General features: G+C 38.4%; 4 protein-coding genes across 5 annotated transcripts in view; 2 read left to right on the forward strand and 2 right to left on the reverse strand.

The window, feature by feature from the left end:
- Positions 1 to 68: 68 nt before the first annotated feature.
- Positions 69 to 736, reverse strand: LOC108086889. Its single transcript, XM_017183950.1, has 2 exons — positions 429 to 736; positions 69 to 375 (listed from the first exon to the last, which is right to left on the reverse strand). Exons 1-2 carry the CDS (start codon positions 709 to 711, stop codon positions 143 to 145), a joined length of 516 nt encoding a protein of 171 aa, XP_017039439.1. The 5' UTR covers positions 712 to 736; the 3' UTR covers positions 69 to 142.
- A 634-nt stretch (positions 737 to 1,370) lies between these two features.
- LOC108086897 overlaps positions 1,371 to 16,835 on the forward strand; it is a 119,374-nt gene continuing 103,909 nt past the window's right edge. Inside the window, 2 exon segments of the mRNA XM_017183959.2 lie at positions 1,371 to 1,568; positions 4,242 to 4,409. The gene's annotated coding sequence lies outside the window, so the exon portion shown is untranslated.
- LOC108086886 (trypsin-1) lies at positions 12,061 to 13,968 on the forward strand. Its single transcript, XM_017183946.1, has 3 exons — positions 12,061 to 12,486; positions 13,158 to 13,726; positions 13,795 to 13,968. The coding sequence occupies exons 1-3, from the start codon at positions 12,096 to 12,098 to the stop codon at positions 13,966 to 13,968; spliced, it is 1,134 nt and encodes a 377-aa protein (XP_017039435.1). The 5' UTR covers positions 12,061 to 12,095.
- LOC108086902 lies at positions 15,226 to 16,082 on the reverse strand. Of its 2 annotated transcripts, XM_017183971.1 has the most exons (3): positions 15,944 to 16,082; positions 15,474 to 15,889; positions 15,226 to 15,416 (listed from the first exon to the last, which is right to left on the reverse strand). In XM_017183971.1, exons 1-2 carry the CDS (start codon positions 15,990 to 15,992, stop codon positions 15,495 to 15,497), a joined length of 444 nt encoding a protein of 147 aa, XP_017039460.1. In that variant the 5' UTR covers positions 15,993 to 16,082; the 3' UTR covers positions 15,226 to 15,416; positions 15,474 to 15,494. The 2 variants fall into 2 exon arrangements, with proteins under 2 accessions (XP_017039460.1, XP_017039459.1); XM_017183970.1 differs by having other exon boundaries at positions 15,474 to 16,082.

The raw sequence follows: 16,835 nt of genomic DNA on the forward strand, positions 1-16,835 counted from the left end.
ATTGCAGGTAACATAAAAACCGTCTTACTATAATTTTTAATACGCTTTATGAAATTGAAGTTTTTAAATTAGGTATACAAAGGATTATAATTTTTATTTTTCTGTAAACATTTAAGAATTTAAAGAACCTTTTTTAACATTTCTAGTAAATCAGTTTTCTCAAGAAATATCCAATTGCAATGATGTAGAAAACTTTGCAATTGACTTGACCCGAACCTTTATCTTTTATGCACGGACAGGCTTTCAACTTTTTGTACTCCATCTTATATTTTACTCTGCAAGTAAAACAAAAATCTCCTTGGTGATCTCCAGTTAATAGGATTTGACAGCCAGTTTCAGGAGCCCAAATACAACAAATCTTGGCATCGTTAAATTCTGTAATTTTAAAGGGTAAAATGGAGAACAAAAAGTTTCTTTGTTTAAAATACCAAATTTCTTTATGTCAGGTGGGATGCAGACGTCCAAATCGGTGGTAGTTTCGGGAAAAGCAGCATCATCAGAACCCTGGCGTCTATATATTGGTCCATCATAACAACTATATCCCGTTTCATTAATGGGACACAGTTTTCTACTTTGTTTTGAACAGTCTAAGCACTTCATAGCCGGAAGTTCGCTGTCAGTCGTGGAAATGGACGTATTTCTGAATTTAGCATACGTAATTAAATAGCTTTCACTAAGTAATATAAAAAGAAATATACAATTAAAAGACATTTCAAACAGAATTAATTTTATGTGGTTGCTTTGGTTGGGAAATATAGTAATAGTCATTCTTGTCAAACGATTTTCAAGTGTAGTCTTTAGTGTTGGAAATTTAATTTAATTAACTGGAAATTAGAATTAAGCGTATTTTAGCCAAAAAATAAAAATGATCATAAAACCTTTAATAAATTAGTCGAATCAGATCAGATAATAATCGTTACTAATCTCTTAAATATTCTGCAACAAAAAATTTTAAGCTTGCAATGAGCGGACAAAAGGATTACTATTAAAGTAAGTAAAGCTTTTCTTGTAAACCATTTTGTTAACATAATTTGTTACTTTTATTTATTTTACAAAGAATGTCTAACTATCAGAGCCACTTAAAAAAAAAAAAAAAAACAGATGTGCATATATGTTTTGACTTTTTTTATAAATTAAAATTATATTCCCACCTTTGTGAGTGCTATTAGAATAATCTTGAAGGATAGTTGTATGCAAAAAGCTAAGATCAGCTGACTAAGTGGCTCTCTTTGGAAAGCTTTGAGTCTGGTTTTGCGCTTCTTTCTTTTGCTTTGCAGGGGTTTTGCTTTTTCTTTTGGCTTTGCCTCTTTGTGTTTGCTCGCTCGTGGATTTTCTGTGGAGTGGAGCTCCGTCGTCAGTTTGAGTTTGGTTCGTAGCGCGTTCGCACACGCGCGCTCTCTTAGTTTATATATAATCCCATCCGATCCGAGATCCGATCTGACCGCCGTCGTGCCCATCGCCGCATCTCGCTCGCTCTGATCAGTTGGCCAACGTTTTGGGTCTGCGTACTTCGCGGCTAATTTCCAACTTAAAGAAGTGAAAAACAACAAAATCAGGCAAATAATTGAGTAATTAAAGTAAACGTAAGGAGAGCTGCTCTGCCAAGTGTTTTGTGTTTGTGCGATATTCGTGTAACGGTCTGCTAACTGGAGCTGGATCTTAAAAATGATTACGTTTGAGCAAATTGATTGTGGAATAGTTTTGAAAGCTGAAGAGTGGCTGCGATTAACTGATCGATTTTGTTTTGTTCGAGAGGAGGAAGCATAAAGCCGTCAAGAAACTGGGATTTGCTTGCCATGTTTTTACAAGCGGAAAAGAAAGTTTGATTTAGGAGAATAGGAAAGTGATAAAAGAGAGGAGTTAATGGAAATCAATAACATGGAAGCTTATCTTTATAAAGAAAACTAAGAAAAAAACTGAGCAAAGAATTATATACGAGTAATAAATATGTGTCACAGTTTAATCTTCAGATCGATCTTTTCAGTGGATCAAATTTCTTCTTCATTATTTCTTAGAAGATTTTGACGATGATAAAATTAATTGCAACCAGTAACAGATTACTACAATTAAAAATACTTTCTAAACAATGCAACAACCTGAGTGATCTTCCACTGCATATCGTGTTTCTAATGATCTCATAAGATTAGCTCATTTTTATTGGCAAAAAACATCAAGACGATAATGTAATGCAAAATTTAAATTGTTAATCTTAGCGATTACATATTCTAACTTATGGGAAATTATAGCAAAATGTAAATTCTAGGGAGCCAATTTATATTCCTTTTTTACATAGTTTAATGTAACGTCTAAAACATAAATAGAAACGTTTCCATATTCCTAAGCCGGATGTTTTCATTTGTTCTAAACATTTATTACCTTTTTCATCCGTTAAAAAATAAGTAATTCCTGAAAATAAAGAAAAAGTAATCAACACCAGCTTCGACTAGTTAACAAACAGCAAAAATTGGCCACTTCCTTTAGTTGGGCGCCAAGTCATTAGCTGCTGCTCTGCGCCCCAACACCCCTCCCCTCGGTTACCACCCCTTTGTTCCCCCTTGGGGGTCCCACTCAAAGTACCGCTATGACTAGACAGGCCTTGTCCACATATTTCTTTATTTTTTTCGCAAACGAATATATGCAGCCATTAGCCGCCGCATCAACAAACGAGACGCCACAAACACACTCTGATCTTTTGAGGCGCACACAGATACTCGAAGGAGGATCGGTCGGAAAGGGGGGAAGTGGAGGGGAAGGGACTCGGTGACGTTTGCTTTGGGGCCCCTTCACTTTTTGTTGTTGCACAGAAAAAAAAGGTTTACTAACAAACATAAAATCATTTTAAAGTTACCAAATTTGTAAGTTCAATGTTGGGTTAAATCGCAAAGAGCTTCGTTTTGAAGTAAAACCATTTTTCATCACAGTATAAATGAGTTTTGTAAAAAGATAAATTTTTTTTTTTTTTTTTTTTTAAAGCAATTTCTAAACATTTTTTGAGCATGATAAAAAGTACAAAAATAACTGCAATAAAAATATTTTTAACGAAACTAAATACTTCTTATCATATATACATGTATATTATAATAAAATAACATTTTTTTGGTTTTATCAAAAACACATTTTTCAAGCTTTATGAATCTTTTGAATTGGTTAAATCTTTAGAAAATTGTTTAACTACAAAAAGAATTATTATATTGAATGCATTTTCAAAGAATAATTTATTTATGATATTTTCTTTGTGACTAATTTTTCCGTGTGCTGTTTGTTTTTTTTTTTTTTCGTGGTCGGATGAAAAAGTTGCCGCGGCAAGTGCAATTCGCGGTACGCCGTCCACGAATCGCATTCCGCTGGCCGAAAGTATCTTTGGAGTTTTGCATCTTGTGGATGTCTGTCGCGCTTAACTGTAAATTGAGGCATGTGCCGCACTCGCTCGCTCTCCCTCTCTCTTTCAGCCAAAGTACGCTCTCTTTCGTCTGTCAAGTTCAATGTGCGTTGACAATTTTCCATTTCCCAATGGGTGGCGTTTTCCACTGTGCTTCTTGTACTTTCACACACATTGGGTTTTTCATTGTGCCTGCGCAACTGTGCGTGTATTTTAATTTATTTTAAATCGAACGGCAATTTAAATTTAATCCAAAGCCAAAAAAAGGTAGGGAGTCTTTTTTTGCGCACTCAACCCGGAACTGAAGGTATAGGAGTACCCGAAATTAAGCAGTCGCCCTGCCGATCGAGTCTTGTGTGGATGTTTTTCCGAGCAATGTATCTACGTATCTACGTATCGCTCCATCCTCATCGCAAACGCAATGCATAAATCAACGACGGAAAGAAGAAAAAATCTCCGCTTCGTCTGATTTTTTTTTTTGTTAGTTTTGTGAAAGCGCAAGTCGTAGCGTAATTTTTACACTTTTACCAAAGAGAAAGAAGACGGAAAGATACATAGATACTCTTTACATACCGCTCATAAGCATCTTTTCTCTATTACCCGCCGACATACACGATTCGTTTGCCGTTGTTTGTCTTTAAGCCGCTTAATTGAAAGTCTTGGCCTGACTTATGACTCGTTGGAAAAGCCAAATGTGAACAAAAAAAAATAAAAAGAAGACCTCAAGTCGGTAAACGCTTTTCCAGCTGGGCCAAAGTGAAACCGCAGGAGCGATGAGAAATATAATTTTATCGATTGCAGTGGGCTTGGTAAAGGGAAAGCTTTCAAAACTATAACCCGAAAATCTCAACTGTTTTTGTAGTGCAATAAACTCGACTAAACGAAACTAATGTGGCTATAATATGCAATCAAATTTGAATATCTGATAAAGTGATCGGGCTAGAATCAGCCAATGTATTTATCTGCCAATCTGTGCATGTGCTCAAAAATCAACAGAACAAACTGAAACCCACATCGGACCAAAAACAAGGTAAGACGAAATGTGTTTTAATAATCTTGCCTGTTTTAGTTTTTATTTATTTTTGCATATCCATTTGTTAACTCGTTTGCGATGTCTATTAACGGCATTCAACGCCCGGGGCTGTGAGCTCATCTCGCATTTGAGATATCTTTCGGTTCTCAGCACGAAACTTGTTCGTTCGGTGATTCATTTTTCACAGCCCTGCTTTTCGATCTGTTTATTTACAGTTGTGATATCTTTTCGCTTTGCATCTTTTGGCATGCAATACAGACACGTTCAAATATTTAATCAGTTAACCGTTTCGGGTTAGTTTGTTTAACAAGCCCCCATGGTTTTGCCATTGTTGTTAACTTTCCAAGTCGTTGCACATCTTTTCCCCCCATCCGCCTGCCAAAGCCAATGTCAAGGTTGCCAATGTTGATGTTTTGGATACGAAGCAAATGAAATAAAATATAAAACGAGTGCGAGTTGCCGGCTTATTGCCAATTGTCTGCCGCTAATTGGAGCTCAACACTCCTCAAGTGGAACGAACGCCCAGTCTTGTCTCTCCTTTTCGCATAATTTGTAATCGCTTCGTTTTTCGGACAAGCAAAAGATATTTTTAAAAAATAAATTAAGTGTGGCGGGCAATTAGTTGTGTCTTAAGCTGGCTATTTACAAAACGTAGGCAGATTAATTGCCGTCAATGAAGATGAACGTGAGATGGAGATGGTCGGAGGGTTTTCGGATTTTCGGGCTTACAGCAGGTAGATCACCAGATAATAAAACACTTTCCGGGTATTTTTGGGGCTAGCCTTTAAATATCTAGTAAATGTACGGTAAATTGTATACGGTTTTATAGTGTTTAACTACTTTGTTTAAAAATTCCTTTTGTTAAATAAAAAGATTGTTAGTTTGTATTTTGTTTGTTTGAATTTAAATTTTCAGCAAGCTGCCTTTAACAAATGATAAATATTTGCGAATAAAGTTTTGATTTAATTAAAATCTCAGCAGTCATTTGACCCTGAGCTCCTCATAAAATCTTAATTATTGAAAAAATAAAAATAAAGATAAATGCCAACACCATTTTCAAGGTTATGATTTAGGATCGTTAATTGTGTCAACGGCCATCATAAAACGCATCTATCAACATCCGATGAAAACGTCTGACCTAAACGTGTTATTAGCCATATATAGACTTCTACAAAATTGTTGGTCAATTAATATGCCATTAGGGCAAAGCTTTAGTTCCAGCCTAGAGCCAAGAATTCGAACATTTATCAATACCGTTCGCCATTCTTTTGGGTTTCTTTCTCCAAGAATTTGGCCCCATAGCCAAGATGCGGAACCGTTAAGCATTTCACCTTAAGCAAGTCACAACGAAGCGAATGGAGAAAAAACTATCATAAATTTGACTTTTTAATGTTAATAAAACATTTTTACGAGTCTTTTATGTGTGAAAATTACGCAGAAGGGCATTAAAATAAACGAGACCACGAGCTGCAAAACAGTTAGCCAGCTGGCAGGTGCAAGCCAAGTTAATATAATACGTCATTATGGCAGCCTCATCCGCACCTTCGGCACACACCTTCCCGTTTTTCTTAAGCTTTGCTTTAGGGTTCCCTTAACAGTACAATTGGAAAAAATATTAGAATTAAAAATATTTAAGTTTAAAAAAATATTTAGATATGACACTTCTTTAAATATATTTTTGAGGCAAAGGAAATTGATATTAATTTGTATAATAATTTTTAACACATGTACAAACTAAAATAAATCAAATGGTACCATGCTGCTTTTCTGCGAAATATTTCTCTTAGTGCACTTAGTACCTCCAGATCATGACTTGGAGAAATGTGTGACTCTGGAGTGAGATGACACCGTGTAAATAGCCGGCGGTAGGAAGAAACTAAACCGAAACTACTGGAGAACAGGTGTAGAACAATCAGACGCGAGGCGGTAAAAAAAACTGCCCAAGTAGCTGGAACGCAGGTCACTGAACTCCAAGACAAACGCTTCAAATATATTTTACACCGGGGCATTAACAAAGTGCCCCTTGCCACCGCTCTTCTTACCAAAGCCATGATAATGCGGCATTTAGTTGACCAGTTTTTGTCGTGAATGGCGTTTATTTATCTTGGCCTGGAATTGCCAAATAGTAATGACCATATAACTTGCTAATATGGGCTATTTTGGGTTTTTGTTTTTATTTTTTTTTGCTTTTTTTATTATGTCACATGTTAATTATATACTTGTGCGTGGGTTGAAACCAGTTAGCATGAGTCTTTTGTGGAATAGGATTTGCTTTTGTTTAAGGCTTACAAATCTACATAATCAATTTAATATAAGCCAAGCCCCTTGATTGAAATCAGACATTCTAATTAATTTTCTAAAGAGGTGGAAAGTTTTTGACTAGTTTTTAATATCCCTGTTAAATTCTTGCTTTTCCTATTTTCATTTTATTTTATTAAATAAAACTACGCCTAACAAGATAGCTTTTCAAATCATTTCTGCTCTGAATTCTTTAGTAGATTCTTAATCCGCTCCGCATTAGTTTTCCCAGATCGACGTTCTTTAGCATTCCCGAACAAATTGCACTTTAATTGAAAACACTCTGTGAAATTAGCAGCGAGAATGTCCGGAAAGTGAACCGCTGCCAATAACTGTAACCAACGTGACAAACCTCGACCAACTTCAGTGCTCGTCCCCGTTTTGCCGCAAACTCACTCACTTGCTGACCCACTCTGCACCACCGATGGACCATCCAACCACGCGAGATCGAGCCACTCGGCGGTGGTGCCGGGCCATACTATACGATGTCATCAGACAATGACGACGATGGTTAATCGGCCAGCGTTCTCATTATGATGGCCGGCAATTTCCGCACCTACTTAGCCGCCTCGCATGTCTAACCGTAAATCCCTATTGACCCCCATTGCCCAACCGTAATGCTTGACCACACACATCCTCCATTTTCCATCCTCTGTTTTTCCGAGGGCTGATTTGTAACCTGATCAATGTGGCAATTGCTTCCTCTTCTTCCACACACACACACACACCACTTGGCCTTTTCATTAGCTTCAATTTCAATTTGCTGTTTGCCATTCGCAATTTGCGCACCAAACTCTGTTTCGTTTCTGTTTCTATTTCTATTTTTTAGCCATTTTTGCCTGGGCTCGGGCCGAGGAAAAAAACTTGTTTATGGCTCCTACAAGAATGTGGAAAGCAAGAAAACGAAACGTAAAAAAATACACAAAACTGGGTTAAAATTGTTAGACAACCTGAAGTTGCAGTTGCCGTTTCTGAAATATTGCATAGGTATGGGGTCTGCGATATCGAGTCTGGTCTATAAGCTATGGCCTCGCCAATCTGCAAGCTCCAAACTCCAAACCCCTACAAGTGTTTTCGAATTGCAGGCACACATCGAGTGCTAAATTGAGTGGAGTGGAATGTTTGCTGGAAATATGGGAAGCTACCTACGATGTGGAAAAACATTTTTTATTGCATATTAAAGGGTTCTAAGTGGAATGTACAGATTGATGAGGCGGAAACTTTATTGCAAGCTGCAATTTGTAATTAATATTGCATGCCACCTTAAACATTAAGTGTTGGCTGATTTAAAAAAAATATATAAGGTGGCACTTAATTATTAAAAAAATAGAAAATCAAATTAATTACCTAAATACCTAATTAGTGTTGGGAGAAAATTTTATAATATAACAAACTCAACTTAGTTAGTTATTAAATATTTTGAAAAATGGAAATTTCTCCCTTGAAAAAGTATATGCAAAATCACGAATTTTGTTTAAGCACTTTTTTTAATTAATCATAAAAAAAATTCCCCCAAAAACCTTCAACTGCTGAAACACAATCCCTCACATTTCTGCTCTGCTTTTCGGGCTCGTTTGCATTGACTTGGGTGTTTGTTTCGGAGCCACTGCACTTGCGCAAAGCCCAGAAACGCCGAAACCCTACAACAGTTAACCGAAACTCGTCTTGAGTATGGTCAGTAATGAAATAAAGCCGAACTGAACCAAGCCAGGCCAAACCAAACCAAAGCGGGCCAACTATTGGCGGCTACTTAGTATGCCCGGCCCGAGTTCGACACTCACTTCGAGAAGGCTGAAAAGGTGCAACAAAACGCAACGTTCGGTTTCAATTGGGTTGTTGTTGTTGTTGTTGGCTTATTAATTACCTCACCGCACAATTGCGTGGCACATACAAAACACCCACCAGAAGGATTGGAAAGGGGATCCGAAGGGGGTTTTGGCCGCTTTTGTGTGTAGAACCCACAAAAGGCGTTGGACGGTGGCGGGTAATACGAGTAACGACTTTTGCGGCCCGTAAATGGAGCCCCCCGTCTGATGGAGTCAACAGCCCCAACCAGTTTGAAGTTTAATTTAGCATTTTTTCTCTCTATTTACTTTATATTTTATCTAAATTGTATTTTGATTGGCTGCGTGGCTTTCCATAAGCAAATGAAGAGCTCGAGAAAATTGAGAGTGACTTTGTCGATTTTTTTTTTGTTCACTTTTGCAAACTCGTTTTTGCATATTTCTCAGCCGTCCGCCGTTGGTTACTTTCAAATGTCAAACGAAGTTGAAGGTGGTCCACAATGATATTTGATTTTTTCCTATCCTATACCTTTTATATGATTTATTTTGAGTCATGTTGAAAAGCAATGCGGCGCCTTGACAAAACAAAAGACTTGAGCAAAAAACTTGTTTATGGTTTTTTTAACCAAATACAAATCTATTGAAGACAAAGAAAATATTTCCTCTATTACTTCAAAATGCGAGTTAGGTATTTAAAAATTTTTAAAAAGGCTTAGCAAAGTTTCAGTTATGACAAAAAAGTGCGATAGTGTAATAAGAGATTCATTTTTTATGTCTGAAAAGGTACATGTAATAAAATAAACCAATGCCAAATAATCATAAAAACTAAAATTGTTTGAAATTCATGAGCGAAGAAGAAAATCAATAGGAGAGATGATAATCTAGGAGAGATGATAATCTATTTTAACAGAGGCCATATAGTGAAAACTTCACAACTTGTTCCCCACCAGCCAGTCAAAATGCATGTTAAAAACGCATTAAAATTGCTTGCTATAACCATTTATCATACCTTCACTTACAATTCAATTAAATTCAATGCACGATGCGCAGAAAATCCGCAGATGGCTAACAATTCCGAAAACGATTCCGAAAAGTCATAAGCAAAATCGTGGCCGACTCGAGTGAAACTTAATGAAGCCTGAGAAAGTTGCTCAAGGCTCAGGTGACAATCATTAAAATAAAGCAACAAATAGCTGGCTAACTAACAAAATACAATAACCACAAACCAACTGCAAAAAAAAATGCGATAATTGCTAACAAATTTGTACGACAGGCGCATGCCAAACATGCAACACTCAAAAGCCACAACGCATTTAAAGAGTTAGTTGTCTGCTTAGGACCAACTAATTGAATTTTAATTTATTTTTGGTCAGGTCTCAAGAACATTTTAAGCTCCAGCTCGGCATGAGTTATTCTCTGCATACATTGCCGCTTTTTTCACCTCAACTTCTGGTTTTAGCCGAGTTCGTTTGCCGCATCTCCTCGACTTCTGCAATGACCCAGTTTAATGCAAGTGGAACGCTCTGGCCAACAACTGCAACGCGGCAACAGCTCTTGACCATAAATAGCCAGGCGCAGATCTCTAGACAGGCAGTAGAAAAATGAAATAGGAGGGGATCCGTCTAAAAAAATTCGAGGCTCTAATACCCTCTAACGAATATAAAAAGTAGTTTTTTTCTGTAAGAATAAGTTACTTAAATTTTTTACCGAATTTCAACCTTTTGGGTTTTAAACGCTGATTTATTTTAAATATGCTACCTTGACCTACATTTTTTTTATAAATTGCTTTGTTATTATTGGCAAACCTTGTCTATCAAATGCGAAATTAGTTAACGTAATTATTTGTATTACTAAATTGGGTTATTAATGTGTTTTTCATGTTTTTTCTTAAATTTATTCTTCTGTTACCTTATCCAAACACTCTTCACTCAATGAAGCACCTTCTTAAAGCCTTTCTCAATGGATCTGCGTGGAAAAGCGACTCAAAGTCAAGTCAAGTTTGGTTCTGAGTGGAAGAGAGTTGCACAGTTCCAAAAGAAGAGAGAAACTCGTTTCATTCGGGATGCTGGATTGGCATGGCAGAACTTTCTTCTCATTGATTCTAGCGGCCTGCATATAAATAAATAAATTAAAGAGACTTTCTTTCTGGCGCGGTGTGCGTGAGTCTGTGGCTGCGGCTTTGGTGTCATCATCTATTCAATTCTCCTAAGCTAACGCCTCACTTCTTCGGCTGACCCAAATACTTGGACGCTCTTTCACTGGGGTCAGATCCCAAGTCGAAACCGAAGTGGAAGTTAAAGTCTGGGCCTGGTTTTCGTGCACCTTGTGCCATTACGGCTGTTGTTGTTGTTTGGGATCGGCTCTTTTGGGTTTGTTGTTGGCCCAACAAGCGGACAGATTATAAACATCAACCCATTTACAAGTATTTCCAGTCCTCCGGCTTTTCGATTATACGCATCTTTATCGGCATCTTCATTAGTTTGACCCAATTTATTTGAGAGTTCTTTTTACTTTCTATTTTCGAACGATCGTCGAACGGCTTAAGAATATTTTGTGTTGTGGGTTGAACGTTTTTATGGATCTCTTGTTAAGCTTTTGATTTGGGGAAGTCAATTTACTTTCGTTTGAGGAAATCTTTTTCGGGTTTTTTGATTGTTATTATAGCTATTGGGCGTTTTCCGTGACCACTTCCGTTGATGATATCAGATAAAAAGAAGAAATTTCAAAGATAATTATATAGATATGGGTATTCCTTTTAATTATTAGTTAAGGGAAGAAAGTTAGTTACTTAAGGCGATGTATTGCTTAAAACAACTTTTTCAATTATTTTTAAATCATTTGTGGGTACTCACCAAACAGAATTAACCTTTATTAACCCAAAAGCCAAATGTGGTCAGCAGTATTTGATGACTTGTAATTACGAAGTGATCAGAAAAAGACTTTTTACCACACGTGCGGTTTAACCTTTAATATTCTCATCAACCTTTTGCTGGACTTCAGTTTAATTTCGTTCTTTTTTTGGGTCGCATCAATGAAGAAAAGAATTGGCAATTTCACTGGGCCATAAAATAAATTTATGGACTCAAACGTGGAGCAGAACACGAGTTATAAATCTCATACGCGATATCAATCCAGAAATTTGAGCGTTCTATTAGATTTATAACCAAGCGAAGTGGGACTTTTTTTTCTATTTCGGGAGAAAAGAAAGCGGATCCGACCATTAACATAAAATTTTGATAAAGACGAAATCACTTTGCAGACATCAAAGTTCTGCGATGGTAAAATGCAAAAATTATATTTTGCCAGATTTATTGACAAATGGGTTCAGTTCGTTTTGTTTTTTTGAAACTGGGTCAAGTGATGATAAAGGGCTTTCGATTGAGAACTGGGAATATGCAAAGAAATTTGGCTGATAAAATAATTTGATGGACGGATTAAGTGCCTCATTAAGCTGTTAATGTTTCGCGCATATATATGGGTATTTAAATATTAAGATGGATCTCTTGGATACACTGGTTGGTTGGCCTATAAGAACCGTTAAATGGCAAGGGCAACCCGTCAGTTTGCGTTTGCTAAGCGATTGGTTCGGTTCGCCGGGAACATGAAACTCAATCCGCCGGCTATTCTTCTGCTTCTCGCTCTCGTTTCGATCTGCGATCGGAGTGGGGCTATCTATAATTATAAGCCACCTTCCCGCGGTTATTTCTATCCGAAGCCAGCGCGATTGCCACCTCTGCCAATCAATGGCAATACGACAGAGACTACGACTTCCAATTCCGGCCCACCGCCCGGAGTGCAATCGGACTTCATTGACGATCTGATTGAGGGCCATAAGCAGCAAATCTTATCGAATGTTCTGGGCGTGGCCAGTGAAACTCCCTCGGATCCAACCTCCACCTCCTCATCCTCCTCCTTATCGTCCTCCTCCCCAATTGCCTCCTTGGATGGCGGTGGTGCCAAGGCGTTTCGCGTTAATCGCTGTGCCAGCTGCAGTGAGTTTTCCTGAATTGCGGTGGAAAAACCATATCCAGCCAGGGAGTGAAACGATCCCGGCTAATCTCCGGCTAATAATTGGAAATTTGAATCGGTTATTGCACGTCTATCGGGAAACGCATTACCTTCAAACGTGTTTGTGAAACGTGCTGTGAGCTTGCTCAACGACTTCATTTCTTTAGTCAAAGTGAACAAATCAATAAAACGCTTTTGATACGGTTGTGAAGAAAATTCATTATTGAATACATAAAAATCATAATAGTATGACATGGCTAAAATTAGAAACATTCACACTGAATAATAGGGCAAAACATTTTAAATAAGTTATGTTGAAACCACAACTAAGTAAAGAAAATGGTAAATCGTTTTATAAAATTATACAATTCAATATTTTGTGAATATGAACTGAATTAACGAAATCAAAATTAGTGAAATGGTGGATATACCTACAATAAATATATTCTTTATTTAATAACTCTTTTAATGAGTATAAATATTTGCAATTTAAAATGTTGCTTAAATTATGATTTTTGTAAAACAATAATAGTTTCTATCACACGTAGCGAGTTAATGTAGTCGCGTTTCCATTCCCTGGCTGAGACAGTTTTCCACCGAAGACCCCCCAGATTATCAGACCACCAGATCCCATCGAATTTCAATCCTTTTGCAGCCTGCGGCGTTCCGAATGTGAATCGCATTGTGGGCGGCACCCAAGTGCGGACGAATAAATATCCGTGGATAGCCCAGATCATCCGCGGCACCTTCCTCTTCTGCGGCGGGACTTTGATCAACGATCGCTACGTCCTGACCGCCGCCCACTGTGTCCACGGCATGGACATGCGGGGCGTGTCCGTGCGGCTGCTGCAGCTGGACAGGAGCTCCACCCACCTGGGGGTCACCCGGTCGGTGGCCTTCGCCCATGCCCACGTGGGCTATGACCCCGTAAGCCTGGTCCATGATATAGCCCTCCTGCGGCTGGACCAGCCCATCCCCTTGGTGGACACCATGCGACCCGCCTGCCTGCCCAGCAACTGGCTGCAGAACTTCGACTTCCAGAAGGCCATCGTGGCGGGCTGGGGCCTCAGCCAGGAGGGCGGCTCCACCTCGAGCGTCCTGCAGGAGGTCGTGGTGCCCATCATCACCAACGCCCAGTGCCGGGCCACCTCCTACAGGTCCATGATCGTGGACACCATGATGTGCGCGGGTTACGTCCAGACCGGAGGTCGCGATGCCTGTCAGGTGTGTTTCCCAAACGAATTGATACAAGTTGGAATCAAACATTTATCCTTTTGGCCCAACATTTATAGGGTGACAGCGGAGGTCCCTTGATTGTCAAGGATCGCATTTTCCGGCTGGCTGGAGTCGTGTCCTTTGGCTACGGATGTGCCAAGCCAGATGCTCCTGGAGTTTACACTCGAGTTTCGAGGTACTTGGAGTGGATTGCAGTCAACACAAGAGACTCTTGCTACTGTGCAAATTAGTTTTAAAACTTTGAAGCTCTTAATTTATTTGCCAATAAATTCCAAAAATAAATGTGGTTTTATTGCTTGTTTATATTTTAAAAATAAAACCCTATAAATAGAACTTCTCTTTTTTTGATTAAAGTGTTACCTTTTTTATCTATAGTTTAAAAATAATTTTTGGAATGCGAATAGACTTACTTCGATTTTTCCACAGCAGCCCACGATTGTATAAAAATCCAGTTCTCTTTGCTCAAACGTGGAGTTGGGTTTATTTATTTATTTTCTGGGCAACTGGACCGCGCGTGACCCACGCAACTCCCTCAATCGACATCTGGTTTTACTTTCTTAATGCAAGAGAAATACGAATTGTACAAATATTTTGTGGGAACAGGTTATGGAAACCCTATCCGCGGCCTTTCACTTTTCGCTTGGCGAGTGTGTGTGTGTGTTTTTGCAGAAATCAATAAAACGTGGAAGTCAGAGTTGAAGTTTTGCCGAGCGAAAATCGCAGCCAAGGACGTTTTCCGGCGACATCAACTGACACATTGTTATCACTTGTCAAGGCCCCACAAAAACGCCCTTCGGTTGGCGGTTCTCGGTGCTCAGTTCGCAGTTTTCAGTTCTCGGTTGGCGAGGAGTTGACAAAACTTTTATCTTTATCCCTTTTGGCCATGGCAAGGCAAAAGGCAGGCCGACTTGTGGCCGGCCGACAGTTGTTTAATGGATTTTCAAGTTATTTCTGGTATTTTGTTGTAGTTGCCGCTGCATGTCGCAGAAATACAGCGAAACAAAGATATCTCGGCGGAAAGAAACTCGTTTGTGGCTAGGGGCCAAAGAAAATGCCGCATAATTGCCGCCGCCACGACTTCGCAAAAAAGGGGGCGGGGCACCCAGAAGAGGGCGGCAGAAGGGGCAAAAGAGGCAGAAGAGGCAGACTAGCCACCGAATCGACAATGTTGTCAATGCTAGCTCCTCTGGCATTTGATTTTATTTTTAACTAGACTATAATTGATGCCAGGCATTGCAAGGGTTATCGAGAAAGACTCTTCGGGGGACTTCGCGGGGGGAATTGTGTGTGCGGAGTTCAGGGAACAGGGCAATTTATCTTAATTAAAAACGCGCCATCGGAAAGAGTTGTGTAGTAATATTCATGAAAATGCAACTGCTTAGCTAATTTACATGGATTAAATGTCAGATATGAGCAAACACCGCGCGTAGGTGCGCAAAGCTTGTATATTTCATTTGATTTCGATCAAACACGAAGCGATGTTTTTTATAAAAATAATAATTATCTGTAATTATAATTCACAATAACATACGAGGGATTGTTATATTATAACATACTTTTTCTCAGTTAAACCAAATCAGGATGTAGGTAAATGATAATGTATTACAAGCAAAGTCAATAAAGAAATTCCAGTGACAAATTTTTATCCAAACTTCGCTTGTCTAGATAATTATATAACCTTTAAATAGAGGTTTTTGTTATACAGGTATTTTTATTAATTTTTAAAATACATTACCTGTAGCTCATCCGGTTGGCTTCATAGAGACTTAGTTTCATCTAATAACCATTGCAGCTTCTTTATGGAAGTTATTGTGGATTGCAGATCCCTTTGTACGTTGACACATTCGACAACTAGATCGAGATTGTGATCCCAATCTGCCATTCTCAAGCTTTCTGGCACAAGAAAGCCGAATATATTCGTCAGTGGGCGAATATATCCATTGATCGGATCAACAGGATGTCTGAAGATCTTCATGGCTTTTCCCCAGGGATTCGATACTTTGATAACTCGAGTAAGAGCCTTGTAGGATCTTCCTCTGGGCAATTGGGCTTTTGACGAACTTCGTTCCTGGTGAAATCTTGACCTGGCCAAGATTAGTTGATCTTTAGCCGACTGCTTGTTAACCAGTAAATGAAGCACCTCGTGGTCCTCTATTAAATGTAGCATTTGCAAATGGAGATCATCTAAAAGACGTCTAATATCACCTTCCTCTGCTCTTTCACATGCTACATCCTCCGATTCTTTGCATTCCATTATTGCCTTACTCTCTTCCAAAAAAAATATTTCTCTTTAACAAAATTTTAAAGTTAAATATTATAAAATATTGTTTTGAAATAAATTTGATTGGAAATAAAATGCTGACTCAAATATACAAGCAAAACGAAGCCCTTTTTTTGCTAGGCCAACATATAAACAAACATAATGTTTTTCTGATTAAATATTTTTTGAAAATGTTAACCAAGTAGAAAAATAAATTTTCCTGAAATTCTAATTCTATGACATTGTAAATACCTATTTTTTTATGTTAATCAAATCTGACGATCATAATTAGATTAGAAAATATAGTTGTCTCGTCATACATCTAATTACCCATCTTTTTGAATAATTTCCCAGAAAAATGAACTTGTTTCCACTTAGTTGCTTACCTTCAAATTTCTTAGGTTTTCTTTGCTGGCTCAAATGAGATTATCAGATTTGTTGGTGCGCCTTGAAACGAAGAGGCCTTTGAGAAGGGGAAGCATCGCACCGCACGCTTCGCTGGCTAATTTAACATAATTCTCACATAAATCGCCAGCGAGTTGGGTAGAGAAATTTTCACGCCTCGCTTAACGCATTTGGCTCGCATAGCAAAAATTCACTTCTTGGCTTATTTTCTTGGCTTTTTGTTTTGGCCATTCCCTGCCTGTCTTGCCATATTTTTTATGGAACACAAACAAATGTCCAAAATTGTACGAGGCACGAGTGTTCGCGGCAACAACGACGCGGCACTTTGCTGGCGAACCGCAAAACATTTTAATAAATTGCCAGTTATTAGTTTCTTGCGGAGCGGCAGGAAAAAGTGCAATTAAAATGCATTCGAAATGGGGTGGAAAAGGG

This window comes from Drosophila ficusphila, unplaced genomic scaffold, assembly GCF_018152265.1.
Source record: "Drosophila ficusphila isolate 14025-0441.05 unplaced genomic scaffold, ASM1815226v1 contig_286, whole genome shotgun sequence".
Taxonomy (NCBI): Eukaryota; Metazoa; Arthropoda; class Insecta; order Diptera; family Drosophilidae; genus Drosophila; species Drosophila ficusphila.

Bases quoted from the DNA above. Each gene is read 5' to 3' on its own strand.
- LOC108086889 (XM_017183950.1), bottom strand. From the start codon at position 711: ATGTCTTTTAATTGTATATTTCTTTTTATATTACTTAGTGAAAGCTAT. The intron at 376-428 runs GTATTTTAAACA...TTAAAATTACAG, and splicing joins ACCTGACATAAAGAAATTTG to AATTTAACGATGCCAAGATT.
- LOC108086886 (XM_017183946.1), top strand. From the start codon at position 12,096: ATGAAACTCAATCCGCCGGCTATTCTTCTGCTTCTCGCTCTCGTTTCG. The intron at 12,487-13,157 runs GTGAGTTTTCCT...ATCCTTTTGCAG, and splicing joins TAATCGCTGTGCCAGCTGCA to CCTGCGGCGTTCCGAATGTG. The intron at 13,727-13,794 runs GTGTGTTTCCCA...CAACATTTATAG, and splicing joins GAGGTCGCGATGCCTGTCAG to GGTGACAGCGGAGGTCCCTT.
- LOC108086902 (XM_017183970.1), bottom strand. From the start codon at position 15,992: ATGGAATGCAAAGAATCGGAGGATGTAGCATGTGAAAGAGCAGAGGAA.